The sequence below is a fragment of the Paroedura picta genome, chromosome 1, assembly GCF_049243985.1.
Source record: "Paroedura picta isolate Pp20150507F chromosome 1, Ppicta_v3.0, whole genome shotgun sequence".
NCBI lineage: Eukaryota > Metazoa > Chordata > Lepidosauria > Squamata > Gekkonidae > Paroedura > Paroedura picta.
The window spans coordinates 1,197,816-1,225,477 of record NC_135369.1 but is presented as its reverse complement, the minus strand read 5'-3'; the positions used below and the strand labels follow the sequence as shown (position 1 = coordinate 1,225,477).

Genomic DNA, 27,662 nt, shown 5'->3' with positions numbered 1-27,662 from the left:
TTGAGACTCCTTCGGGTAGAGAAAAGGGGCCTATAAGAACCAACTCTTCTTCTTCAGTGATCTCAGGGCTCTCTCAGCCTCCCCTCCCTCACAGGGTGTCAGTTGTGGGGAGAGGAAAGGGAAGGCGAATGGAAGCCGCTTTGAGACTCCTTCGGGTAGAGAAAAGGGGCCTATAAGAACCAACTCTTCTTCTTCAGTGATCTCAGGGCTCTCTCAGCCTCCCCTCCCTCACAGGGTGTCAGTTGTGGGGAGAGGAAAGGGAAGGCGAATGGAAGCCGCTTTGAGACTCCTTCGGGTAGAGAAAAGGGGCCTATAAGAACCAACTCTTCTTCTTCAGTAATCTCAGGGCTCTCTCAGCCTCACCTCCCTCACAGGGTGTCAGTTGTGGGGAGAGGAAAGGGAAGGCGAATGGAAGCCGCTTTGAGACTCCTTCGGGTAGAGAAAAGGGGCCTATAAGAACCAACTCTTCTTCTTCAGTGATCTCAGGGCTCTCTCAGCCTCCCCTCCCTCACAGGGTGTCAGTTGTGGGGAGAGGAAAGGGAAGGCGAATGGAAGCCGCTTTGAGACTCCTTCGGGTAGAGAAAAGGGGCCTATAAGAACCAACTCTTCTTCTTCAGTGATCTCAGGGCTCTCTCAGCCTCCCCTCCCTCACAGGGTGTCTGTTGTGGGGAGAGGAAGGGAAGGCGAATGGAAGCCGCTTTGAGCCTCCTTCGGGTAGAGAAAAGCGGCACATAAGAACCAACTCTTCTTCTTTCCCGGCAGGCGGCAGGGAGCACCACCCACCCCAACCAGCTGGGCCAGCTACAGGGTCCCGAGGCCCATGGGCAGCAGCCGCCCTCCGGGGTCGATCGGACGGCTCAGGTGGCTCAGCCCCCCCCCCCCGCCGCGCCCCCTCCCCCCTCGCGCGGCCCGCTCCTTCGCTGTCCGGCTGCAGGGGAGAAGCCCCCGACGGGCTCGGCGCCCGGAGCCCAAGGAGGCCGCTTCGCCAGGCGCTCCCCGCCGCCGCCCAGGGCGGAAGGCTCCTGCTGCCCTGGCCGGGAGCGCTGAGCCTGGCCCCCTCGCCCCGAGCTGGACGGGCCCGCCGCCGCATCACCCCCAGGAAGCCGCGCTAAGGGGCAGCCCCCCGCCCCCCTCCGCCCGCCCCTTGGCTTCCTCGCGCGGTCCCCACGCTCCCACCCGCCGGCCCGCCGAGGCACTCGGGGAGGAGCGGGGCGCGCGTCCAGCCGAGCGCAGCAGCAGCAGGAGCAGCAGCAGCAGGGCCCCGCCCCAGGGGGAGCCGGGCGGCCGGGGAGGGGAGGGGGGGGAGGCCGCCGCCTGCCGTGGCCGGAGCCTCCAGGTCCCGGGGCAGTCCAGCAGTGGCCGGGGGAGGGGGACGGCAGGGAGCCGCCGTCGCTGACATCACTCGGCGCGGAGGCGGAGAGGAGGCGGCCTCCGCCGCCGAGGGTGGGCCGGGCCGGGCCGGGCTGACGAGGGAGCGCCCTCGCCGCCCAGCCCTCCTCCTCCTCCTCCTCCTGCTGCTGCTGCTGCTGCTGGCAAAGGCGGCCGCCGCGCTCAGCCGCCGGAGCCTGCCCGCCCGCCCGCCTCCTTTTCCCGCGCCGCGCCCGGCTCCAGGGAACAGCCCCGTCGGGGAGGGAGCCGCCCTTCGCCAGGCCGGCCTCGGGCCCGCCCGCCCGCCGCCCTTCTGCCGCCGGTAAGTCCGCGTGCCGTCAGGGGCTGCGCCGCCCCCCGTCTGGCGGTAGGGAGGGAAGGAGAGAGGGCGGCGGCGGCGGGCGCTCTGCACATGCTCGTCTGTCGGGGGGCGGCCAGCCACTGGAGGGGCCCCGCGGAGGCCGGGGGGGAGAGGAGTGCCCGCGCCCCGGCTTCGCAGCCTGGCTGGGTTCCGCGGTCCGCCTGTGCCGTGGCCCGCCTCCGTCGCCGCCGCTCTGCCCCTGGCCATGGAGGCTCGGCGCGGCCCCTGTGGCTCGCAGTCCGGAGGAGAGGCAGCGATCCGCGGGGGACGTCGTGGTGGCCTCCAGGCGACAGGATCCCACTGCGATCCTCCGGAGAGCCCTCCCGCGTTGCCCTCTGGCCGGGGCCGCCCAGTCGTCTCCTGCGTGATGCCGGGCGAGGGGCTTCCCCGTGCCGTCCCTGGCGCCTCTAGTGCGTCGGTCGGTCAACAGCACAACCCTGCGAGGTAGGCCGGCGTCGTATTGCCCACGAGAGGCGCGCGTGCTGCTCGCTGCCTTCCCGCCCAGCCGGCCTGGAGGAGGCGGCGGCGGCTGGCGGGGCGGGGCGGCGGGGCTGCCGGCGCCGCTTCTCCCCCGACTACACGGCCGCCCTCCTGGCGACGGGGCGGTTTGGCCTCCCGGGCAGAAGTCCCGGCCTTCCCTCTGGGCCCCTTCTCTCGGGCCCGCCGGGCTCCGAGGAGTCAGGCCGGGGAAGGAGAGAGGGATGTGCTGGCCGCCCTCCCCTCCCTCCCCGCCTCGCGGCCAGCGGCTGCTTTGCAGGACCCGTCCGATGTGTCCCCCCCCCCCGCTCCGGCCGCCGCCTCCCTTTCCTGCCGGGCGTCCGGTTCCGTCCCTGGGAAGCATGACTCACCGCAGCGCCGTGGAAAGTCCCCGTCGCGAGCCGGCCGCGAGCCCCGAAGCGCTGGGGCACGTGCGAGGCCGAGGCCGGGGGCTGGAGGGGGCCGGGACTGCCGTGGCAGGGGGGGAGGGGGCTGCACACCTTCTCTCCCTGGCAGGAGGGGCCCAAAGGCGGCCGTGGTGGGAGGGGGTGGCCAGCCTGCCCCTGGGGCCCTTGACCCTGGGAGAGCCCAGCCCAAACCTCCACCCCTGGCCCAGCCTCAGGTGCCCAGCCTCAGGAGGGGGAGGGGGGACTCCCGTGCCAGCCTAGCCTCTTGCTCTCACGCCTCTCCAGGGGCTGGCCCTTGCCCCACCCTCAAGGTGATGGGCCTGAGGCTTCGGCCTCCCAGAGAGCTCGGGAAGAACTCCTCCTGGGACCAACCCAGTTAGAACCAGGCCCTGGGGCCTGCAGTTGCCATGGAAACCTTGGGTGGCCAGAAGCTCCAAGGCAGGCGTGGAGGAGCCCGTCCCTCCGTCCGTCTGTGGGGCTCTGAGCGGCATTCGGCCCCCAGCCTCAGTTTCTCTTCTTGTGACCCCCCAGCCCAGCCCAGCCCAGCCCAGCCCAGCCCAGCGGTGCATTCCTCCCGCGTGCAGGCCTCCTGATTCATCCTGGGGCTGCTGACCCAGCGCTCGGGCAGAGCCCCTCCCTCCCTCCGCAGGGCAGCCTGCATTCCTCTCTCCCTCCCTCCTTCCCCCCGCGCAGAAGCAGCTGGGCCGCCTCTGTTGCTGGATGTCAGTCTGTGCAGTCGCTGGCCATTGTCTGGGGATTTGGGGGCACAAAAGGGCCTTTGTGTGGGCCCCTCTGCCGGTGTCTCTGGCCCGCTTCCCCTTTGTTTGTGTCCCTGGATGTCCCCCCCCCCAGCCGCCGCCAGCCAGCCGGACATTCCATTCCATTTCCGGGGGAGGCCAGGCCCGCAGAGGGAGGGGACCAGCAGGCCTTGGGAAGGGGCCTCTCCCCACCCTCCCCTGGGCGAGGGCCTCGTGCCTCATCGTGCCTTGCAGCGCCCTCTCTTTGGCGGGCAGCCGAGGGGCCGCTGGGCTGGCCAGGAGGGAGCCCGTGGCTCTCCGGGCAGGGCTGGCTCTGGGACTGGCTTCTCGGGGGACGGGGGGGGGGTATGTGCCACAGCCCTTTCCTTGCTTCCTGAAGGGAAGGACTGACCCAGAGGGGCCCCCCTCACCCAGCCTGGCTCTTGGACCAGGGAGACAGCTGCCTTGCTTGCCCACCCGCCTGCCTGCCTGCCTGCCCTGTGATGCTGGGCTCGTGGTCCCTCGTGGCTCTTCTGTGGCTGCGGCAGAGCTCCCTGCGGGAAGGGCTGCTGAGGGGCTTGGTGAGGCCTGTCCAGAGCGCAGAAGCCATGTCCTGCCCCACAGACCTGCAGGCAGAGGAGCTGGGCGTGGGGCAGGGGACTGCAAATGGCTCCAGGCTGCCTGGAGGGGGGGAGTCCCTTGGGCTGTATGGAGGGGGGGAGGGGGGGTGCTCTACCGGGCTCCCCCCTGCTGTAGTCCTGGCTGATGACACCTGGGTGGAGAAGGGAGCAACAAAGACAGGATGAGGCGGAAGTCGCTGGGAGGGCAGGCAGGGGGGGGGCTCTTCCTCTTCCTCTGCTGACCACCTGCTTCCCAGGGCCGGTTCCTGTGTTGACATCTTGGGGGGGGGGGCTGCCTGGAGATCTCCCCCGGAGAAGGGGAAATGGGGCCACCTGGCTGGGGGCCAAGGAGGGCGGTCTTTACGGAGGTCTGAGCTTTGGGGAGGGGGCTTGTGCCCTCCCCAAGCATCCTGTTGCTTCGGTGCCTCCCCCTGGCCTCCCCCGGCTTTCCTCTCCTCCATTTTGGGAGAGATCCCAGTGAGCCTGGACAGAGGCAGCCAGGTTTCCCTCCTCCGGTCTCTCCCTGGCCCTGTTGCGGCCATTTCTCCGGTGGGGAGGGAACTTTTTAGCAAACCACCACCAGGAGCTGTAGAGTCCTAAGGGGGGGGGTGCCTCTGGGGGAATTCCTTGCTTCTGGCTGTGTGCAGAGGCAAGACTCTGCCCCATTTGGTGGAGGTGGGAGGAGAGAAAGGCACTTCCCCTTATAGCTCCACAAAGAAAGAAGCGAGAAATTTGCTTTTCTCGGAAACAATATCTCATGATCCTGGAGGAGGGGGGGGGGGCAGCCTGCATGGGAGGGGCAGAGGCAGGGGAACTGATGGGACCTGCCCTGTGGAACCACGGGGAAGGGGAGCCTGGAGGGGGGGGGGCTTTTCTTTCCTGGCTGGCACCTGGGAGGGAGGGTCTGGGCACTAGGGGAGGGCCCTGGGGTGGTCAACCAGAGGTCCAGCCTGGCATGCGGTGGGTGGGTGGGTGGGTGGGGAGAGAGCAGCCTGAGATTGTAATCTCTGTGCCTGGCCAGACTGGTAGACCTGGGGCCGGTGGTGACCTGGGCTCTCTCGTGCTGTGGGGGAGGCCTGCTCAGCCCTGGCTGTTGCCCCCCTTCTGCACTCGAGCTCCTTTCCAGCTGGGGGGGGGCCCTGTCTGGCTCCTGGTGCTCCAGTTCTGGGGTGGGGGGGTTACACTGCTGGCCGTGTCTTGGTTTCTCACAGATTGTTCCTTTATCGGGCCCTCTGTGTGTGGGTGTGGGTGCTGTGTGTGGGTCGGCATGCTGTGACAAGGGCCCGGCTGGGGCCTGCAGACCGGGGGGGGGGCAGAAGGGGGCTGCTGAGGGACCCAGGAGGGGCTAGGCAGGGGTGTGGGCTTCAGGATGGGAGGCAGGGGAAGCTGGGGCTGGGCGGGGGGGGGCTCCAGCTGGGGAGGCTGGTGTGTTGCTGGGGGGGTGGGGGGGCTGTGTGTCCCAAGCTAGGCTGGTTGTGGCTGCGGGGGCAGAGGAGGCTCCTATCATGAGCAAGGCAACTAAGGGGGCTGGGCTGGTTGGGCCCCCCTCTCCGCTTGGAAGGGAGAGGGTGATGCAGGGGGGTGGGGGGAGCAGCCTGGCCCTGTTTGCCTGTTGCCATGGTGCTTCCTCCTGCAGGGGCACGCTCTGGCACTTGCCCCCCCCCCTCCTCCTCCTCCTCCTCCACCTTCCCCCTGGCTGGACTGGGCCGAGCTGGAGGGTTCGTTGCCATCCGTGCTCCCAAGCGGCCCTTGTGAGTGACCACGGGGGCGGGGGGGGTCAACAATCTGAGGCCGGGAAGAGCATTGGGGGGGGGCTCCTGGGCAAGGCGCCATTCTGCTGTACCCTGCCACCCTCTGCCTTCTTCCACCCGTCTGGAGCTGTGCCCTCCCCCTCCCCCTCCCCCGTATTCCTGTGCCAGTTGCATCCCTGGCCGGCTGAGCTGTGCATGGGCTTGCCAAATCCCTGCCCGGCTCTCTCACGTGTGCAGGCACGCCGCTCCGCTCCGCTCCTCCAGCCCTGCACTTGTCCCCTTCACCCATGGGTCTCTTCCCTCCCCCCCCCCCCCCCGCGGCCGGCAGATGCTTCTTGCCGCCATGTCCATGCGGGAGGCCTCCTCTCTCCCCCGGGGTAGGACACGGCAAGCAGTGCCAGGGGCAGCAGGGGGGCTGGTCCCCCATTCCCCCTTCCCCACCCCCACCCCACCCGGTGGTTGATTTTGCGGGCAGCGGGCAGGGCCGATGAGCGTCAGGCTGCCCGGCCTGGCTTTGGTGGGCATTTGTGCAGAGGGCCGTGTCTCCCAAGCTTTGCTCCCAGCCCCACGGAGCTGAGACCCCCTGGCCACGGCTCCCATCCCCCCGTGGGAAACGGTGCTCTGGGCTTTGCTACTTGCGGCCAGGGCTTGCTGGGACGGCCGGCCGGGTCGATGGGGCCCACCCTCACACAGGGCAGGGGGTGGGGAGGGGGGGGGAGGAGGTGAAGCGTAGCCCTTCCCCTCTTTCCAGCCTGGGCATCCAGGTGGTTCCGGGCTGCAGAGGCCCCGGCCTTCCCTAGTTGAGTGTCCCCAGCATCCTGCACGGTTGCCAGCCGTTTTCCGGTTCTGTTCCTGGCTGCCGGTCACCTTCTCCTCCAGCCCCCCCTCTCCGTGGGCACCAGGTGAGCCCCGGGCCCCAGAGGGCTTCCCCCTCTCCTTGCCCCCAGGAGCCCAGGGCAGCGGCTCACGGGTGCTGCCCTCCTTGCACGGGAGACGGACTGCTCCGGTCTCTGGCTTCCGTCATAATATTTGAATGCCCGCGATTTCAACAAAGACGGGAGATTATACTCCCCAACAAACCTCCCCCCCCCCGCCGCCCCCGCCCCTCCTCAGCCCCGCTTTCTTTTTTCCTTCTCCGTCTGTGAGAAAATATTCTTGGCAGGACAGGAGGAGAAATAATTGCTCTCCTCACCATTGCTGACCCTCCCCCAGCTGCCCAGCCTGCGGAATTGCTCCTTTTCATGAATGAGCCCCTCGTGCATATAGATGCCTGCTTTGCATATGAGCCATGAATGGAAGCCCTTCTATTTATTTATTTATTTAGCCCTGGCCGGTCACTCCCCCCCCCTCCTCTCCTCCCAGCCAGGGTGAGCTTATGGGTTTCCTGCCCTGCCCCATCCTTCAAGGGCGGGTTCCCAGGTTGCAGGCTGCTATGGGGCCTCCGGCCTTTGTGGTGGCAGCCCCTCGCTGGGCTTCTGCAGGCTCTGAGTGCCTCGCTGGCTCCGGGAAGGGGGCCCTGAGAAGGGGCTGCAGCCTTGGCATGCAGGAAGGTGCCGGTGGAGGAGCCCGCCTTGGGTCTGCAGCCCCCTCTGTTGCCTCCGGCCCCACGTGGTTCTGCAGGGACACCCTGAGAAACCTTGTGGCCCCTCACAGAGCAGGGCTTCCTGCATTGGCTTGGGCAGCCCAGGTGTGCCTGATCTTCTCAGATCTCAGGAGCTAAGTAGGATCGGCCTTGGTCACTCTTTGGATGAGGGGCAGCCACCTGGGTGACCTTGACCCAGTCTGAGTTCTCTCAGATCTGCTTTTGCAGAGCAGTTCTCTCAGAGCTCCCTCAGCTCCACCTACCTCACAGGGTGTCTGTTGTGGGAAGAGGAAGGTCAAGGGATTTGTAAGCCACTTTGGGGCTCCTTTGGGACCCGGGTAGTGAAAATCGGGGTATAAAAACCAGTTCATCCAGTTTCTGGATGGTTTTCAAGGGCAGGTCCCACATAGAGCATATGGTAGTAATTAATCCAGATGGCATGTCCTGTGGGGATGAGACCTTTCTTGCTCCGGAATGGCTGTAGTTGGGTCATCATGGGAAGCAGGTGGAAGGCCCCTCCGCAGGCTAGGAAGCTGTTCTTCTAGGAGGACCTATCAGGTCTTGGATTAGTCATTCTGGCCCCCCAAGGAGCACCCCCATCTTGTCCATCTGGACCTCTCCCTTTCAATGGGGGCCCGGTCACCAGGGCAGCCCACCTGGCGTTTTTCCACCTGCGTCAGATGTGGCTGCTCTCGGTCTGTCTGTCCCTGGCCACAGCGATCCATGCAACAGTCTCCTCCAGGACTGACTTCTGTAACTCACTCCAGGACTGACTTCTGTGACTGTACGTGGGCCTTCCCTTGTCTTTGACCCGGAAATTGCAGCTGGTGCAGAATGCAGCTGCGAGGGACCCCACAGAAACACCTTGGAGGGCTCACATTCAGCCAGTGCTGAGGCAGCTGCACTGGTTGCCAGTGGCGGCCTGGATCCAGCTCAAGGTTTCGGTATTAAGCTTTAAGGCCCTCTGCAGCCTGGACCCACATATCTGAGGGACTGCCTATCACCTTATGCCCCTGCAGGGCCCTTTGCTCTGGACGCGAGAACGTCTGGTGGTCCCTGGCCTGGCCCTGACCTGGTGGAATGGGCTCCCGGCAGAGCTGAGGGCCCCGATGGGGCTCCCCTCGTTCCACAGGGCCTGCAAGACGGAGCCCTTCCGCCAGGCCTTTGCCTGAAGCCAGGGCAGTTCGACCTGAGGCAGGGGATATTGGGAGTCTGCTGGGCAGGGAGGGGGAGGCTAGCTTTTCGCCACTGGGGAGGGTTAATTTTTACTTTGTTTTAGTGGGGATTTATTGTCAGGATTTATTTGTGTTGCCCGTCATTAGCCAGCTTGTCTGGGAGTGGCATGTTATCAATCAAGCAATAAATACAGAGGTCCACCTTGACTAGCCCGAACCTCAGGACGATCTCCTCCAGGAGTTTCATGGAAATGTTGAGAAGCTTGTGGGACCAGATGGAGACTCGTGGGAGGGAATTTGCGGGTGGACAGAATGGTTTGTGGGTGGGAGACTGACCCACTGGCCGCAGGGCGGAGGAGGCCCTCCCAAGCCAGGCTGAGCCAAGGGATGGCGGGAGGAGCTGGCAGGCAGATGGCTGTGGGGCACCTCAGCAAGCCATAGAGTTCCCGATTAAATCCCAGCTGGGGGAGGAGGGACAGGCCCTCTCGGGAGGGCCGGGGGAGGCGTTCTGACCAGGCGGCCCCTGGCGTGAAGCTGCCCGACGGGTCCCCTCTTGCTCTACTCACGGTGGCTGTCAGTGTGTTGCTTAGCCTTAGTCCTCCGGCTTTGTCCTGCGCTGGGGGCCGAGGGCTGCACAGTACAAAATGCCTCCACTGACTTCCTTGGGCCAGCGGCTGAGGACGGCCGGCTGCAGCGTTGTGCCTCGTCCACCGGAGCCCACTGGTGTGATTTCTGCTCTGCTTCCATGTGCCGAAACCCCTCTGGCTTCTCTCCTTTCGGGTGGTTGCAGACTTCCAATATCCGGATCCATGGAAAGCCCTCTTGGCTGACTGTCCCGACCCACTGAGTGCGTAACCCACCCCGGGTCTCTGGTGCGAAAGACGGCGGAATAACCGGACGCACAGAGGAAATAAAATAATGGAGAAGCCCTTGAACTGCGTTTCATAGCGTGGGGCTAGTCATGATGAAGGCAGTCCCTATCGCAGGAGACCCATCCAAACCAACACTGGATTAAAAACTTACTCGTGAAAGTAGATCCTTCTCTCTCTCTCTCTCTCTCTCTCTCTCTCTCTCTCTCTCTCCTCTCTCTCTCTCTTCTCTCTCTCTCTCTCTTCTCTTCTCTCTCTCTCTCTCTCTATCAAGCACAACATTTTAGGATGAAGAACGACAGGCATCAGGTGGGCATTTGCAGCAGTAAGATGAAGTTGCACAGCCAATGGTCAGAAAAGCACAATCATAACAGTTACATAAAATGCATTCTGACCCCGAGGGTTCTTCTTCGGCAGTCAAAATTGTCCTTGCACACACACACAAGACGGTAACTATAGCAACACAAAATGTCCTTTTCAGGCCAGGCAGGTTCCATGTGAGTCACACAGCAAAAAGTGAAGCTCCAGACAATGTTTTACCGTCGAAGCCTGCCTCAGCCAGGGGCCCTGAGCTTGCCAGGGCTGGGACTCGCCTTTCTCTCCTGGCCAGAATGAGCCGGCCGGCATGTGGGGGGCAGACGGAAGCCCCGGCTGGGCCGTGTAGGTCTGCCCCTGGCGGGCAATACTGGGGAGCCTCCCCCAGCGAGAGGGAGGTGCCGCCGGTGGCCCGAAGGAACTTGGTCCTCGGTTTGCAGGGAACACTAGCAGCCCAGACAGCCTGATGGTGCTGAGTGGCCACGTGTGGGAGCATCCACCCCCTTTCCTCCTTCCGCCCCAGCGCCCCGAGGTCCTTATTCCGTGGTGGCAGGAAGCCAGGCGGACTCCCCCCCCCTCCCTAAAAGCTAAATGGCCGGTGCCTTTGGGCTCAGGCCCACCTGGAGAGGAGAGGGGCTTTCAGCCTTGCATCCCTGCCTGGGCTTCTTCAGGCTCTGGCATTTCAAAAGCAATGAGGCAAACCTGTGGGAAATAATCTTTCCCCCTCTCTTGTTTAGCACAACGTGAAGGAGGGGGGGGGATCTGCTTTTGGCCAGTAGAGTCACGTGGAGCTGAATGGCCCAACGCATCCCCCCCCCCCCGCTGAATCGGATCAAGCGTGTCCCTGATTGACCTTTCAGAGGCAAACTGGGGTATTCTGTCCTTTTTGACACTGTTGACAGATATCATTGGGGTGGATTGTGATGAAGCACAGCATCTGTGCCCTGTTCGCTCGGGCCCTTCCCTTGCGCTCCCGCCCCGGATTAACCGAACTGGTGCTCCAGTTCGTCCTGATGTCCCAGCTCAAGAGGCAGCTGTCCCCCCCCGTCCCCGTTCCCCCCCCCCCCGTCTGGCTGCTTGGAGGGAAAGAAGGCAATTGGCTGGAGCCTCGGGGGGGGGGCTCCCTCTGTAGTCTTCTTCGCCGGCCCCAAAATCTTTTCCCGCCCCAGCCTGCTCTGGCCGGGGAGTCTTGGGCACTTTTTGGAGCAGCTGTGGGCCTGGGGCCACTTCTCTTGTCGGTTCAGCTGGGGCCGGGGGCCGCTTCGCTCTCAGATCGACCCTGTCTGGCTTGTTAGAGGTTGCTGTTGATGGAAGAGAACGGCGTGGGGCTCAGGGTGAGCCGAGATCAGTGGCCGCGAGGCAGGGAGGAGACCTCGGGGCCAGATAGGGTGCCCTCCCCCCCAGCAACCCCTGGCTCTCGACTGAAACAGCAGGCGCCGGAGATCTCGCGGGGCGGCAGGCCGGAATGCCGGCATCAGACAGGCCCCGCCAACACGGGGTCTGTGGGGCCCGGGAAGGTTGCTGGCCAGGGCCTTGGGAAAGTAGGGGGGCATTTGGGTTGACTGTCCAGTTTTAGTCAAAAAGGGCTGCAGCAACAGCTGCCTGCCCCACTGTACAGGGCGGGCCACCGTGCGACTGAAGGTCTGGCAGGGGAATATTTTTAACCCGCCTGCTTATTTGAAAAGCCTCTTGCTGAGCACAGCTTCTGTGGGAGACGCTCGAGTGTGCCTGGTAGGGTCAGGCGTGGCTCCGCCTCTTGTGGCAATCCATGTTGTGGCTGGCTCCGCCTCTGCTGCCAACATTTTGGCAGGTGCACTTCCTCCCTCCGGCTTCTGAAGGTGGCCTGCAGGCTCAGCAAAATTGGGGAGCCCTCCCCTTGGGCATGAGACACGCAGCCGGGCCCCACAGAGCTCTCGCTGTTGTTGTGACAGACTTCGTCTCACATCTGCCGTGTCATGGGCTGGAAGGGGAAAGTGGTAACCCACTGGCACTGTGTGATCCCTGTGAGCAGGAAGCCTTGGGGGGGCCCCCTGCAGGGCTGACCAGCAGTCCTGGCCGTGTGTCATTTCTGGCCCGCAGACCCATTGGGCACGCTGCAGCGCATGGGTCCCGCGTCCATCCCCCCTGCCCTTCATGCCGTCTGTGACGGATGGACACCCCTCTTGCCGTGGCTGCGGCTTTGCCAGGCCTCCCTCCGGACTGCGGAGGCAGCTCTTTGCATGGGCCCGCGAGGCCCGCCTGGCCCTGCAGGCTGCATTGGAGGACGGGCAGTTGCTGCTGCGTGTGAGAATGGCCAGCTTGGTTGTGGCTCTTTCCACCTTCGTGTTGGCCCAGCCCTTTCCTGCTCCCCCTGGACATGTCCCGAAGCTCATGTGCCCTGCATGGCCCCTTGGAGCCTGACCCCAGCCCTGCGCCAGATGCCTTCCTCGAGTGCCAAGGGGGGGTGCTGGGCTCGATGGCCATCCAGGGGCCCCTCCCCCCCCCCACCCGCCCGAGACATGAGGCCCTGGGAGGGGAAGCCCCTCTTGCCCCCAAAAGGCCCTCTTGCCCCATGCATGACGGCATGGTGGGCTTTGCCCGAATGCAAAGGGCTGGGGAAGCCCTGGGGCGGGGGAGGGGCTGGTGTGGGCGGGATGCCTGGAGGGTGCTGGGAGCCCATGTTTATCCCACCAAGCCACTCTCCCTCCCTGCCCCAGGATCCACATCTGAATCTGTGCTGGTTTTTGCTGGGCAGGAGTGGGCATAGTGGTGGGTCTCCTCATGCATGGGTGGCTCCATGCCCCCTGACTCCCCCCCCCCCCAAGGCCTAACACTGAGCAGAACTAATTTGAGTCCAGGGTCACCTTTAAGGAACTAAACATTAAATTTTTAAAAATTTAAATTCAGAAAGCTGATCTGCCCAACTCTGCATCCAAATCAAAGAATGAAAAAGGAATGTATCCGTTATAGCTGGAGAGGCCTTCTGCCCAGGATTGAACTGGGGGGTCTCACGGTGCCCCTGGGCTCACGCGTGTCCTGCTGCTTCAGACCAACACGGGTGCCCACCTGAGCACAGAGTGTGGAGCAGAACCCGAAGTAGCCTCCAGGTGGTTGACAAGGAGAAGCACAAAAATCTCCCAAACAGTCTGTAGGAACCTGTCTGACCTGCCATGGAAAAGGAACCAACTCCCCCCCTCCCCCCCCCAGCCCTAAAAGTTGCAAGGTGGTCCAAGCAAAATGGGATCGGTCTTTGTCTGCATTCAAAATAACTCCTGGACTGATGTCAGGACGCATTTCTGCACACAAGGCAAGGGAAGCGTTCCCTCAGTGGCTTGGAGGAGAGCCATGGCCGTGCCCTGGCCTGGTCAGGCCCTGCTGGGACAACTGGTTGGCCATGGGAGGGGAACAGGATGCAGGACTATTTGGGCCTTGGGTCTGCCCAGCCGGGGCTCTTCGTTTTCCCACCGTGAGTTAGCTTATTCAGCAAAGTGGGCAAATGAGAAAAAGTTGCAATTCAATGAGGATGAAGTGCAGAGTTCAGCATATGGGTCACAAAAAGGGGTACTATGTTCACCTCAAGTCCTGCGTGCAGTTCTGGAGGCCTCACTAAGGAAGGACGTGGACAAAATGAGGAGGGGCAGAGGAGAGCAACGAGGATGACCCTGGGCAGCCTGGGGACCAAGGCCAAGGAGGACAGTCCAGCGGACTTGGGAATGTTCAGGCTGGAGAAGACGGGGTTGAGAGGAGATAGGATGGCTGTCTTGAATTAGTTGATGAAAGGTGGTCACTTGGAGGAGGGCAGGGAAAAGATCCTGCTGGCAGCGGAGAGGCCCCCCAGGAATGGCTTTTAACCATCCTCTGGGGGCGCAAATCAGATGCCTCAAGTGGAAGCGAAAAGGAGGCCAGCAGGGAGGGGGAGGCAACGGACACATCTCACCTCTAAGTGTTACAGGAAGGAGCCCCAGAAGGTGGTGCAGGGGGGAGCATCTCTTCCACAGCTGATCTTGCAAAGGAGGGAATGAATGTTCTCATTTCTCTGGGCTTTTCAGTGTGGCACGAGTGGTTGCTGACAGAGCAGTGGCATCTTTGGTTATGGCGTTTTGCTTAGTTTAGGTCAAGAGTCGTCCCACCATTACAAGAATGGACATGGCTGATTTTGGTTTAGTTCTTGTGGAGGCTACAGAGGGTAAGGCAGGATGGGGATAGACTCCTAGAATCCTAGAGTGGGGGAAGGGGCCATGCAGGCCATCCAGTCCCACCCCCTGCTCAGGGCAGGATCAGCCTCAAGCATCCAGGAGAAGGATCTGTCCAGCCGCTGCTTGAAGACCCCCAGTGAGGGGGAGGCTCCCCCACCTCCTGAGGCAGCCCCTTCCACTGCTGAACTGGACTCCTAGAATCCTTGAGTAGAAAGGGGCCCTGGAGGCCATCTAGTCCCACCCCCTGCTCAGGGCAGGATTAGCCTCAAGCATCCAGAGAAGGATCTGTCCAGCCGCTGCTTGAAGACGGCAGTGAGGGGGAGCCTCCCCACCTCCTGAGGCAGCCCCTTCCACTGCTGAACTGGACTCCTAGAATCCTAGAGGGGAAGGGGCCAGGAAGGCCATCTAGTCCCTCCCCCTGCTCAATCCAGGATCAGCCTCAAGCATCCAGGAGAAGGATCTGTCCAGCCACTGCTTGAAGACGGCCAGTGAGGGGAAGCTCCCCACCTCCTTAGGCAGCCCCTTCCACTGCTGAACTAGACTCCCAGAATCCTAGAGGGGGAAGGGGCCATGCAGGCCATCTAGTCCCACCCTCTGCTCAGTGCAGGATCAGCCTCCAGCATCCAGGAGAAGGATCTGTCCAGCCCCTGCTTGAAGGCGGCCAGTGAGGGGGAGCTCCCCACCTCCTTAGGCAGCCCCTTCCACTGCTGAACTAGACTCCCAGAATCCCAGAGTGGAAGGGGCCATGCAGGCCATCTAGTCCCACCCCCTGCTCAGTGCAGGATCAGCCTCCAGCATCCAGGAGGAGGATCTGTCCAGCTGCTGCTTGAAGAGGGCCAGTGAGGGGGAGCTCCCCACCCCCTTAGGCAGCCCCTTCCACTGCTGAACTAGACTCCTAGAATCCTAGAGTGGGAAGGGGCCATGCAGGCCATCTAGTCCCACCCCCTGCTCAGTGCAGGATCAGCCTCAAGCATCCAGGAGAAGGATCTGTCCAGCCACTGCTTGAAGACAGCCAGTGAGGGGGAGCTCCCCACCTCCTTAGTCAGCCCCTTCCACTGCTGAACTAGACTCCTAGAATCCTAGAGTGGGAAGGGGCCATGCAGGCCATCTAGTCCCACCCCCTGCTCAGTGCAGGATCAGCCTCAAGCATCCAGGAGAAGGATCTGTCCAGCCACTGCTTGAAGACAGCCAGTGAGGGGGAGCTCCCCACCTCCTTAGTCAGCCCCTTCCACTGCTGAACTAGACTCCTAGAATCCTAGAGTGGGAAGGGGCCATGCAGGCCATCTAGTCCCACCCCCTGCTCAGTGCAGGATCAGCCTCAAGCATCCAGGAGAAGGATCTGTCCAGCCACTGCTTGAAGACAGCCAGTGAGGGGGACCTCCCCACCTCCTTAGTCAGCCCCTTCCACTGCTGAACTAGACTCCCAGAATCCCAGAGTGGGAAGGGGCCATGCAGGCCATCTAGTCCCACCCCCTGCTCAGTGCAGGATCAGCCTCAAGCATCCAGGAGAAGGATCTGTCCAGCCACTGCTTGAAGACAGCCAGTGAGGGGGAGCTCCCCACCTCCTTAGTCAGCCCCTTCCACTGCTGAACTAGACTCACAGAATCCTAGAGTGGGAAGGGGCCATGCAGGCCATCTAGTCCCACCCCCTGCTCAGTGCAGGATCAGCCTCAAGCATCCAGGAGAAGGATCTGTCCAGCCACTGCTTGAAGACAGCCAGTGAGGGGGAGCTCCCCACCTCCTTAGTCAGCCCCTTCCACTGCTGAACTAGACTCCCAGAATCCCAGAGTGGGAAGGGGCCATGCAGGCTTTTAACTCCGTAGAGAAGGGTACTGGCTAGACATTGGAGAGGGAGGGGGGCATCAAAGAACCTTCTCTTCTTCTCCTCACAACAGACGCCCCGGGGAGGTTGGTGAGGCTGAGAGAGCTCTGAGAGAACTGTAACTGTCCCAAGGTCACCCAGTTGGCTGCATGTGGAGGAGGAGGAGCCGGGAATCAAACCCAGCTTGCCAGATTAGAAGCCATCACCCCAGGCTGGCTCACAGCACATCATGGCAGCTGTTTGAGGGTCTGCGTGTGCAGCTGTTGCTTCTTGCTGCAGTCCAGACAGACTCCCCCCAGTATGACCCCAGCTGTGTGTCTGGTCTCCAGAAAGGGTCTGACCTTGGCCTGCCAACTCATCTACCACACTCTCCGCTTGTCCTTTTGTAGGGAACCTGCTCTGCAGGGCTGGCCTAGTATGTAGTTGGACGGGGCAAGCTGGAGCTGGTCTCCTCCAGCTCACCCCCTCCCACGACCTCATTGGAGGGGTGTGTGTGATGAGATGGGGAGCAGAGAGGACTGTGCCACTGGAGGAGGAGGAGGAGGAGCGAGGCAGAGGAAGACCCCCGCCAGAGGTCCCCCCGCCACACACACACACACACACACACACACACACACACTGCCCCCCAGCCGCTCCACGGCTTCTCGTTCCCTCTCCTCCAGGCCTGAGAAACGGGCAGGAGGCCCAGGGTAGGCGCCCCTTTGAGCATGTTGAAGAGTGCTGCTGAATGCCCAGGGATGCGCAAGGGTGAAGCCATCCACAAGGGGGTGGTCCGAGTGAAAGGAGGGCTGATGCCCCCCCCAGAGAGGCCCTGAATGATGTGGGATGGGGAGGGGTCCGGAGTAGACCCCTGGCGGCCTTGGCAGAGATTCGGCTCAGCAGCTCGGAGGGAGGCCGCCCAGGAAGGGGACGTGGGAACAGGCGAGAGCCCCCCCCCCCGCCCCCCTGGCAGTTGCCGGCTCAAGAAAGCTCCAGAAAGCCGGCCAGCTGGGGAGGGCCCTTTCCTCTTCCCAGGGAAACCACCAGGGGACCAAACCAGGATGGGCATGGGCTGGGCTGTGGCTGGGGGGCTCCTCGTTGCCGTCACACTGGATCTCGGGGCCTGCTTGGGCGTGCCGGCCGTTGGGTGTCGTGGCTAAAAGCGGCAGCCTGGGCTTGATTTCTCACTCCTCCTCCCCATGCAGCCTGCCGGGTGACCTTGGGCTAGTCCCAGTTCTCTCAGAGCTCTCTCAGTCCAACCTGCCTCCCAGGGTTAGGCACCTGTAAGGCCAACAAAGATTTATTCAAGGCATGAGCTTTCGAGCGCAGCCACTCTTCCTCAGACTAAGAACTACCATTGAGCGGAGAGTCACTTTGAGACTCCTTCGGGCAGCGAAGAGCAGGGTACAAAACCCAGCTCTTCTTCTCGTTTCCCACCTCTCTGCTGGAATGTCCTGCTTAAAAGGACAGACAACGGAAAAGGCGGATCCCAGAGGGGGGAAGAACTCCCAACAGGAGCTTCTGAGGACATAAGGAATCAGCTGGGCTCTCTTGTCCTCCTTCGTCTTCCTCAAATAGGAACAAGGCAGAAATCTCAGGCAGGAGAGCCCGCGGGATGTGGCGGTGAAGAAGGGCAGCCCGGCATTCCCCACTCCTCCTCCTCTTTCCCAGGCAGCCTGCCAGCTGACCTTGGGCTGGTCACAGTTCTCTTAGAGCTGTTCCCACAAATAGATCTATTAGGGCTCTCTCAGCCCCACCTCCCTCACAGGGTGTCTGTTGTGGGGAGAGGAAAGGGAAGGCGACTGTAAGCCACTTTGAGACTCCTTTGGGTAGAGAAAAGCGGCATCTAAGAACCAACTCTTCTTCTTCTTCTGTAATCTCAGGGCTCTCTCAGCCTCCCTCCCTCACAGGGTGTCTGTTGTGGGGAGAGGAAAGGGAAGGCGACTGGAAGCCACTTTGAGACTTTCGGGTAGAGAAAAGTGGCATCCAAGAACCAACTCTTCTTTTATTCTGACCGAGCAGTAATATCAGGGCTCTCTCAGCACCACCTCCCTCATAGGTTGTCTGCTGTGGGGAGAGGAAGGGAAGGTGATGGTCAGCCGTTTGGAGACTCCTTCCGGTAGTAAACAGCGGGGTTAAGAAAACCGGCTCTTCTTTGTGGAGAGGTGGTGTGTAGTTGTTAAGAGCAGTGGCATTTAATCTGGTGAGCTGGGGCTGGTTTCCCACTCCTCCACACGCAGCCAAGTGCCTGACCTTGGGCCAGTGCTCTCTCAGTCGCACCTGCCTTGCTGGGAGGGTGTGGTGAGGAGAGGAAGGGATTGTAAGCTACTTTGGGGTTCTTTCGAGACTCCTTAGAAATCATAGGAAGAGCCTCTTGTGGCGCAGAGTGGTAAGGCAGCTGACATGCAGTCTGAAGCTCTGCTCATGAGGCTGGGAGTTCGATCCCAGCAGCCGGCTCAAGGTCGACTCACCCTTCCCTCCTTCCGAGGTCAGTAAAATGAGTACCCAGCTTGCTTGCTGGGGGGTAAACGGTCATGACTGGGGAAGGCACTGGCAAACCACCCCGTATTGAGTCTGCCATGAAAACGCTAGAGGGCGTCACCCCAAGGGTCAGGCATGACTCGGTGCTTGCACAGGGGAGACCTTTACCTTTAGAACTCATAGGCTGCTTAGAAACCGGCCTCTCTCCTTCGTTTTTAGCTGTTGTGGATGTAGCGAAGTGCAAGAAAGGAGTGAGAATGATTTTGGTGCTTTCCAATTTTGATTTAACATGCAAAAGTTGTGCCCCCCTCCCTCCCCCCCAGAAAGGCTGGGTGAGCCGTCCAAAAGGGCAGCCCCTTCCCCACTGATGCTGCCATCGCTCTGGCATCCGCCTGGCCGGCCAGACAATGTTCAGCCTCCTGGCACACACACACACACACACACACACACACACACACACACACGTCTTCCCGAAAGGCCTGCCTGGCCCGCTTTGCACAGAACTGACACACGTCCCAATGGCTGGGGGGGGGGGGATACAGGGAAGGATATGGGAGTTGCTATGGTAACGCCCATGACCGGCATGGTGGATGATGGCTGTCTCCAAGGCAACAGCAAAGAAGACCAGGCTTGGGGAGGAGAGGGAAGAATGCCAAGGGATGGAAGAGACCCGGGGGGGGGGGGTGTCAGGGAGATTGTGTGTGTGTGTGTGTGTGTGTGTGTGTGTGTGGATGCCAAGGGAGAGGAGGCTGTGAGGGCAGCTCCGAGTGAGGCCTGCTTCCCATCCCTTCTGCGGTGGGGAACAAGCAGGCCCCCTCTAGATTCCCCCCAAGGGCAGCACTTTGTGGGGCCAGCTCCCCTCAGGAGGCTGCAGTGGGCCAGGGCTGAGCCTGGGCTTGGCTGCCCAAGTTCTGCCCCCAACTCTCCCGCCAAGGCAGTGGGGAGGGCAGCCCCAGCCATTCCTGGGCAGAGTCAGCCAGCCTAGCCAGAAGGTGGCTTGTTCCCAGGCCAGCCCCGCGTTCTAATTCTTTAGAAATAATTGCCACCTCCAAGCAATTAACAGAAGCCCCCTTCCCCCCCCCCACCCCCAGCGGCCCCTTAACTCTCCCACCCGGGAAACAGGCTGCAGCCCGGGGGCTCCTCTTCGGGGTCCCCCGTTCCCAGAGACACCGAGGGGGGGTCAACTTCTCCACGCTGCCCGACCCTGCCAGGGCTCCAGGGCAGTGAGAATGACAACAGGCAGCAGGCTCAGGGAAGGCCCGTGGAAGGGGCCCGAGGAACTGCCCCCCTTCGTAAGCGAATGAACGGGGTCCTTGTGGCCACAGGAGGGAGGGAGGGAGGGAGGGAGGGAGGGAGGGATGGGCTCCCTGCCTTGTCTGGGCCTTTTAGGATTGTCTGCCCAGTGTGCAGAGCCCAAATAGAAGGGCCACTAGCCTGAAAAACCTTTTATGATTTTTATTCTACTGCAGAAGAATAGACGGGACACGGGTGGGATGGCCCCAAAAGCACCTGTGTAGAGAATAATACAGTTACATGAGGTTATATTTCCCATTGGAGGCAAGAAAGGTGATGCCTTTTCGGGTCAAACCAATAATCTCGGATCTCTACCCCCTTGCACATCCCTTGGGATCACTCCTGTTGTATCCATGCCAGCTCCCCGGAAAGGACCCAAAATGGCAACTTCCATTCCTCCCCCCCTACCCGCCAGGCTCCAATGGTTTACATAAACAAGTTCAGCTTCTTCCTCTGGCCTTGAGAACAGCTCAGTTTGACATATCAGCATTGGCAATTTATCAAGAGAGAGCCAATACATCCTTCCCCACAAGCTGTTGAAAATATTTGTCTCATCCTTCACCCCATCAGAACTGGCTGGCCCCTGGGTGAGAAGGGAGGCTGGACTGGAGGGACCCTCCCTGGCCTGACCCAGCAGGGCTCTCCTGAGGGTCTTCTCAGGGGAAGGCCTCGGCCTCTCTGCCCTGTGGCTGGCCCTGCAGAGGAACTGGCTGGCCCCTGGGGGAGACGGGAGGCTGGACTGGAGGGACCCTCCCTGGCCTGACCCAGCAGGGCTCTTCTGAGGGTCTTCTCAGGGGAAGGGTCATGGCCTCTCTGCCCTGTGGCTGGCCCTGCAGAGGAACTGGCTGGCCCCTGGGGGAGACGGGAGGCTGGACTGGAGGGACCCTCCCTGGCCTGACCCAGCAGGGCACTTCTGAGGGTCTTCTCAGGGGAAGGCCTCGGCCTCTCTGCCCTGTGGCTGGCCCTGCAGAGGAACTGGCTGGCCCCTGGGGGAGACGGGAGGTTGGACTGGAGGGACCCTCCCTGGCCTGACCCAGCAGGGCTCTTCTGAGGGTCTTCTCAGGGGAAGGCCTCGGCCTCTCTGCCCTGTGGCTGGCCCTGCAGAGGAACTGGCTGGCCCCTGGGGGAGACGGGAGGCTGGACTGGAGGGACCCTCCCTGGCCTGACCCAGCAGGGCTCTTCTGAGGGTCTTCTCAGGGGAAGGCCTCGGCCTCCCTGCCCTGTGGCTGGCCCTGCAGAGGAACTGGCTGGCCCCTGGGTGAGACGGGAGGCTGGACTGGAGGGACCCTCCCTGGCCTGACCCAGCAGGGCTCTTCTGAGGGTCTTCTCAGGGGAAGGCCTCGGCCTCTCTGCCCTGTGGCTGGCCCTGCAGAGGAACTGGCTAGCCCCTGGGGGAGACGGGAGGCTGGACTGGAGGGACCCTCCCTGGCCTGACCCAGCAGGGCCCTCCTCGTACACCCCGGGCTTTTGTCTTTATGGGGCCAGACTGGAGTTTGCACGGTCAGCCTTTGGCTTTATCCCAGTCTTGCTGCCTATTTCTGATCATTGCTAACAAAGACATATGAGCAACATATGGGAATTTTGAACCTACAAGGGTGGGACCCAGCTAGGGTTGCCACCCCCAGGTTGGGGGGGGGGGTGCCTGGGAAGGGAAACCGGAGGAAGGGAAGGAGCTGCATGGGGATTTGATGCCCTAGACTCCTCCCACCCTAGGAGCCCTTTTATCCAGGGGAACGCTGTAGTCATTTGGGGACCTCTCTTGGCAGCCTTAGAAGGCCAGCCAGAAAAGGAGGAGCCTGGAGGAGGAGAGCAGGTCTCTCTGCCAGGGGACAGCCAGCTCCTGTTTGGGGCAGGAGGGAAATGGAAGAGACCGACACCCGCCCCATCTGCTGGGCTTTGGCCTCTTCTCCCTCGTCAGGCTCTTTGGTTCCCTGCCGTCTTCCGGGGGCATCTCCTCGTGGGCTCTCTCCCTGTTCCTCCGCTCCTCTCTCCCTGCCTCATGAGCCCCCAATCCACCCCCCCCCCCCGGCTGCCTCCCGCCCAGACCTGGCCTCACGCTTGCCGGCTTTGGTTGGTCAGTTGCTCACTGAATATTCTTAGATCATGGAGAATGGCGGGCCCGGCCAGGTCTTGGCGGCTCAGCAGGGTCACAGCGGACTGTGCAGGGAAGGCTGTGCAGGAGGAGGGCATGCCTCTCCCCCCCCCCTGCTCTGAATCACTGGCCTGGGAGCTCCCCCCACACACACACACACACTCCCCCAACCCCGCCCCAACTGGAATTGCTGGAACTTGAGGGCCTTTTGCCAACATGCCATTCACTGCTTGGGACTCCCGTTTTCATTTGTGTGGGGCAGAATTTTGCTCCTTCTGTTACAGAACTCTCAGGGGAAAGGTGGAAAGACAGCGTCTCCCCCGAATTAAACTTCGTTGGTCTTCAGACCGGCCTCACATCCGGATGGGGAGGGGAGCATCGTCTCTGCGGCAGAAGGGAAGAGAGGCCTACTTGGTCCTCACAGGAGGCTGCGCCTTGCGAGAGGCTTGAAAACATGACAGAAGTCCCATTTTAAAAAAGAAATTGAAATGGCCCCGATCCATTGCGTGGGCTGTTGGGGCCAGGCAAGCAGCCCTGTGGGAGCAGCCGTAGTGGCTTCCCTGCCAGCCAGGTTGGATCCAGGAAGGTGGCCGGCCACTGGGCTCAGGTCTCTCTCTCTCTCTCTCTCTGCCAGCGCCAACCTGGAGCTCTCCAGCGCTGGCACCCTTGCCCAAAGCCATGGGGGGGGGGGGAGCAGCCATGCGCCAAGAGGAGCTTGCTTTGCAAAAGTCTGGGGGGGGGAGTGCAGCATTGTGGGTGTAGGGTTGTCTTGACGGGTGTGATGAGACAGGGTGGTGGGTGGTGTCAGGTGTGATTTTGGGGTGGGGTGGCACAAGCAGAGGCGGGTATCTGTGCTCATGTCGGGTGCTTTGGGGAGGGAGGGGCAGTGCTCTCCTTTGGCAAGAACCCCTCAAAGGAAGGCGGGGGGCAGGGAGGCTGCGAGGCACTGGGGAGGGAGCAAAGCTGCTTCATGGAGCACGCAGGGGGGGGGACGCGGGGGGGTGAGGATCTGCTGCTGTGCCTGGGATTGCAGCTGTCGAATTAATCACTTGGTGGGAGGGAGGGAGGGAGGGAATTAAGAGGGCCAGCAAGAGAAGCAGGACGCCTCACTGTGGCTGGGGGGGGGGTGTCTCTGGCTCTTCCCATGGGGGCCTTTAGAAAACAAATCTGTCTCCCCCCCCCCACCCGTCAGAGGGGATCACGTGCCAAGGTGCCAGCGTGCCTCTGCTCACACGCACAGCACTCTCACAGGCGGGCGGCTGGGAAGTGCCGAGCGCCAACAGGAGAGAGGAGGGCTGAGCCGCTTTATCCCCCCCTGCCCCTCTCCCTCCCCCGGGCGGCCCACCTGGGCCCAGCACAGCTCTTCCTTTCGCTCCCGAGGGGGTCCCTGGGGGTCCCCGTTTCCCAAGGGAGAAGCCAGACGCGAGGCCACTGGAGAGGGCCACGGGCAGCCCTCCCTCCTGCTGTGGGTGGCCCAGGGCAGCCGGGTGCCCTCTGGCCCGGTGAAGCAAGCAGCCCCCTGGAGCTGCACCCCTGGAGGATCCGCCTTTACTTGGCGGGTGCTCTGAGGGGGCCAGGCCGGTGGCAGTGCTCGGGCTGGGGAGGGGGGCCGGGCTGTGGGTCTGACCCCTCCCTCCCTCCCTCCTTCCCTCCCTCCGGGCAGCGATGGCCGAGTACAGCAGCCTGCTAGAGGACCTGGCGGAGAACATCACCACGGAGGATCTTGACCAGCTGAAGTCGGCCTGCAAGGAGGACATCCCCAGCGAGAAGCACGAGGAGATCACCTCCAGCAAGGACTGGTTCGGCTTCCTAGAGAAGCACAAGAAACTGGACAAAGGTGAGCGGGGCAGCCCAGCCGATTGTCCGGGGACCCTGGGTGGCCTGCGCCTGCCCCTCTGCGGGGTATCCAGGAGCCGCCTAGGCAGAGGTGGGGCTGGAGGGGCTGCGGCTTAGCCCAGAGGGCTCCACGGGGGCATAAGTGGGGGCTGTGGAGCAGATTCAGGATGCCATGGGCCCCCGAGAACAGACCCGGCCCCCTCAGCAAATCAGGCCACCCACGTCAGGTAGATGTCCCTCTGTTGCGGGGAGGAGCCGTGGCGGTGCCTGCAGGGCTCTTCGTTCTCACAGGCCACGGGGGCCAACCCTGCTGGCAGCACCTGGACCACACCTGACCTGGGGCCATTTGCAGGGCCCCGAGGACTAGGCTGCCCTCATCTTGTGGGCAGAGGGAAAGGGGAGATGCCCTCACTCACCTGCCAGGCTGAGGGCTTCCTCCCGCTGAAAAGGTCTTGCTAGACCGTGGCCGGGGCCTTTGACCCCAGACCGAGGGGAGAAGCACTCCGGGGTTCACCCTACAACAGGCTGCCCGGCCAGGCAAGTGGCAGGCCCCTCCATGGACCGTTGGCCTCTACAGAAGCCAGGCCAGCCCGGGCTCAATCCCATTCCGCCACCTCCCTGGCCGGGACCAGTCCCCCGCTGCTGGACCCAGGAGTGGACGGGGGGGGGGCTAGTTGCACCCGTGGTGTGGGGGGGGGCGCGGGCGGGGCCAGCCAGGGGGGCATTCAGAAGCCCACTGGGAAGGCCTTTTGTCCTCCTGGACAACTTCCCAGACCCTCCCTTCAGCCAAAGAGGTTGCTGAGACCCCCTGGCCACAAAGGCCCTCTCTGGGCTTCGTCCTGCGACAGTTGGCTGCCCACCCCCCCTCCCCTGCTCCCCCTGCTCCCCCTGCTCCCCCCCAATGCAGGCGGATGACATCATGATTCTTGGCAGGGGGAGCGCTGTGGTCCGTGGGCCACACAACCTGCTGGCAGAGACGCCTCTCCGGGGTGGGAAGGCTGCCTGCCACACTCCCCCTTTCCCCTTGGCTCAGGCTCCACCACCCACACAGCACCAGCCTCCTCTGCGTGAAGAGATTCACCTACACCCAAAGCATCACATCCCCCCCCCCCAGCTTCACCGCTTTCAGGCAGTGCCCCCTCCCCAACTCCTCTCCTGGCCTGGGCAAAGGGCGCTTGGGAAGCCCAGCACCTGGAACCCACTCTGCACACTCCTGGGGAGGGGCCGTCTGTCCTCAGCTGCCTCACGCCGCCTGGACTGGCTTTGGTTCCACTTTCTGTGGCCAGCCCAGTGCTTGTCTCCCCCCCCCAGCCTTTAGGGAATGCTCTGCTGCCAGGTGTGGAACAGCCCCATGGCCCTCCTGCGCATGGAGCAGGCAGAGGGAGAGGACTCAGGCACAGAAACAACCCGGCCATTGGAAAGCAGTGAGGCCCAGAGGCTGCAAACAGAATCCTGCAGAGTATTCCAGGGCCAGATCCCCCCCCCCAACTGGGTCCCGGACAGTCCAGGGAAAGGCCTGGCTGAAGGACTCCCCCCCCCCCCACCCCCTGGCCAGCTGCGGCTAGGTGGGGCAGGGGCAGACCCAGCGAGACTGGCCCAGGAGAAGGAGGCTGCCCCAGCCAGCCCGCCAGCCGGCTCACCCTCGGCTGCCCCATCGCCTTCACGGTTGGCACGTTCCTTTGGCCATGCTGCGCAGGGGGCTGCTTCCAAGAAGGCCACCAACCAAAGCTTCACACAGAATTGCACCAGCCATGGAGTCCTTCCCGCCCTTTTGGTGGGCTCCCATAGGGGAGGGATGCTGAGCTATGGGGCTGAGCCAGGGGCAGGCCTGCCTCAGGCGGCTGTCATGGACACATCCGCACCTCTGGAGGGGAGGAATTCTGGCAGGGCTCATGACCCCTGCCCACAGCCGCCTCTGCCCTTCCCTCACCACATTGCTTGCTCCGGGCTCCCCCTTGTGGTCAGCGTAGGAAGAAAGTCCTAAGGCGGGGAGACGAGAGGGGTGGGGAGCAGGGGAAGAGGTGGGGAGCAGGCAGGTGGCGGACAAATGGAGGATGGTAGGCAGAGGTTCTCTGCTCCCAGGACTGTCCAAAGATGGCCCTGACCTGTCTGCTCCCACCTGGGGCCCCTGCCTCCCCCTCCCCCGTCTCCCCGCAGACCACCTGTCCTACATTGAGCACATCTTTGAGATCTCCCGCCGCCCAGACCTGCTCACCCGGGTGGTGGACTATCGCACGCAAGTGCTGAAGATCTCTGAGGAGGACGAGGTGGACACCAAGTTGACCCGCATCCCCAGTGCCAAGAAGTACAAAGGTCAGTGGCCACCTCCCCTCACAGCGCAGCCCGGCAGGGTAGGCTGCCTCTGCTGGGGGCAGGCCCCGCCTCTGGCTCCCTCCCCATGGGCCAGGGTTGCTAAACAAGGCCCATGGGTAGGTGCTGCCCAGGAGACCCTAAGGGCCCCTAGAGCATGGGTTGGGCCCCAGTCCAACAGCTCCTCCCCCAAAAGGGAGGATCACTTGGTGTTTGAGATGGGGGGGGGTGGCCTCACTGTTTTCTGTCCCCCTCACTGTTTTCTGTCCCCCTCCCCTTTGCAGACATAATCCGGCAGCCCTCCGAGGAAGAGATCATCAAACTGGCGCCTCCACCCAAGAAGGCTTAGGGGCGGGGGGAGGAGGGGAGGAGGGCCGAATTCCCCAGGGCCCAGCCTTGGCCCCTTCCCTGGTCCCACCTGCGGTGCCTCTCCTTCGTCAATGCACCCACCCATTGTTCTGTACTGGCCCAGGGGCGGGGCGGGGTGGGGTGGGGTGGGGTGTGTGTGTGTGGGTAACCCAGGCTGCTAACTGAGCCCCCTCTCTGCATCCCCCCTCCCCCCTTGGCAACTCCTCATTGGCCCACAGAGTTCCGTGCCTCTGCCAGGGGCACGGAGGGGTTGGGCAGGGGAGAGCTCTGCCACCCCCCCACCCCCACCCCCATTTGGGAAGATCCCCAAATGAAGATCCCCAAATGAAGAGATCCCCAAATGAAGCATCCCTGGATAAAGCACTTGTGGGGCAGGGGAGGTTGTCCAGGAGGAACTGAGCATAGAGGGAGAGGTGAGGGCCAGGCCTAGAAGAGCCGCTGACCACAGACCCTAGTTGCCTTGTGCCCCCTCCCCCCCATTTCCTCTCCCCAGCAGGGCAGGTGCTCCCCTCTGCTCCTCAGCAGGCAGAGGGCGGGGGGCTGGGAAGTCTCGGAGTGCCCCTCCCCACTGGAGGACGTGGATTTCTCAGGTAAGGTCAGTGGCTGGGCCTTCTGCCTGGGGGGGTGGCAGACACTGGCACTGGGCACAGCCGCAGGGGCCAGCCAGCCAGCCAGCCAGCCAGCCAGCAACAACTCTTGTCGTCACCCCCCCCCGCCCCCCGGTCCCCCGCAAATACATTTGGCAGACTTAGCTGCTCACAAGGGCCACGATAGGGTCCAACAAGCGGGGATGACCTTTTTTGAGCGGGGGGGAGGCGGAGGGGGATGGAGGAGCCCAGCCGGAGGTCCTAGTGGGGGGAGAGGTGCAGCAGGTACATGCAGGTGATTGGCAAGCGGGATGCTTGATTTGGGGGTCTCCTTCCCTCCCCCTCACAATGCTGGCTGCAGTGGGCGGGGAGCTTGGATCCCCCCTCCCCCTCCCCCCCTGCCACCCTCGTGCCTTTCCTTGGTGTTGGTCACAATTTTCCGCTGCCCCCTCCTTCATCTCCTCCCTTGGTGCCTCCGAGGCTGCTCTTCTCTGCCAGGGGCCAGGTTGGGGACCCCCCAACCCTCTACCCACTAACTGTGCTTGAAAGGGGGAAGGGGAGGGGCTCTTGAACCCCATTCATGGTGGGGGGAGTGCTGAAGGGCAGCTCCACAGTTGGGGAGATCCCTGGGGCTGGGGATTGCCCCCTGCAGCTGCTGCCCCGCTCCTCCCCCGTTGTGGCTCCTGACTGGAGGGGGGCAGCCCTCTCTTCTCTTCCAGATGTGTGCCCTAAAACAGGCACGAAGCCTTCTGCGCCTGCTGCCCCCATGCCCGTGGTGCCCCAGCGGGCCATCCACGCCCCCCCCCGGCCCCCGGGCTGAAGCAGGGCAGGGCCGCTTGGACTGCAACGGAATTTCTCTTTCACGGTGTCTTTTATTTCATTCATGCTTCAGCCAGCGCTGTGCATTGCGGTTTGTGAGCCATCCCCCCTCCCCGGTTGGCCGTCTTGTGCATCTTGGTTTGCATTGCCACGGCTGGGCTAATTGCACATCTGCAGGGGGCGAGGCCCGCTGCAGCTCCCCCTCCCTGTGCCTCCCCCAGCCCGGCTCTCATTCCC

The 27,662-nt window shown here is 62.7% G+C and overlaps 1 protein-coding gene across 1 annotated transcript; it reads left to right on the top strand.

The window, feature by feature from the left end:
- The first annotated feature begins 1,548 nt into the window (after window positions 1-1,548).
- Window positions 1,549-26,139, top strand: PEA15 (proliferation and apoptosis adaptor protein 15). Its single transcript, XM_077319084.1, has 4 exons — window positions 1,549-1,690; window positions 23,168-23,341; window positions 25,498-25,653; window positions 25,935-26,139. The coding sequence occupies exons 2-4, from the start codon at window positions 23,170-23,172 to the stop codon at window positions 25,997-25,999; spliced, it is 393 nt and encodes a 130-aa protein (XP_077175199.1). The 5' UTR covers window positions 1,549-1,690; window positions 23,168-23,169; the 3' UTR covers window positions 26,000-26,139.
- The last annotated feature ends 1,523 nt before the right edge of the window (window positions 26,140-27,662 follow it).

Coding starts and splice junctions, on each gene's coding strand:
- PEA15 (XM_077319084.1), top strand. CDS start 23,170: ATGGCCGAGTACAGCAGCCTGCTAGAGGACCTGGCGGAGAACATCACC. Junction 23,342..25,497: donor GCACAAGAAACTGGACAAAG/GTGAGCGGGGCA, acceptor GTCTCCCCGCAG/ACCACCTGTCCTACATTGAG. Junction 25,654..25,934: donor CAGTGCCAAGAAGTACAAAG/GTCAGTGGCCAC, acceptor TCCCCTTTGCAG/ACATAATCCGGCAGCCCTCC.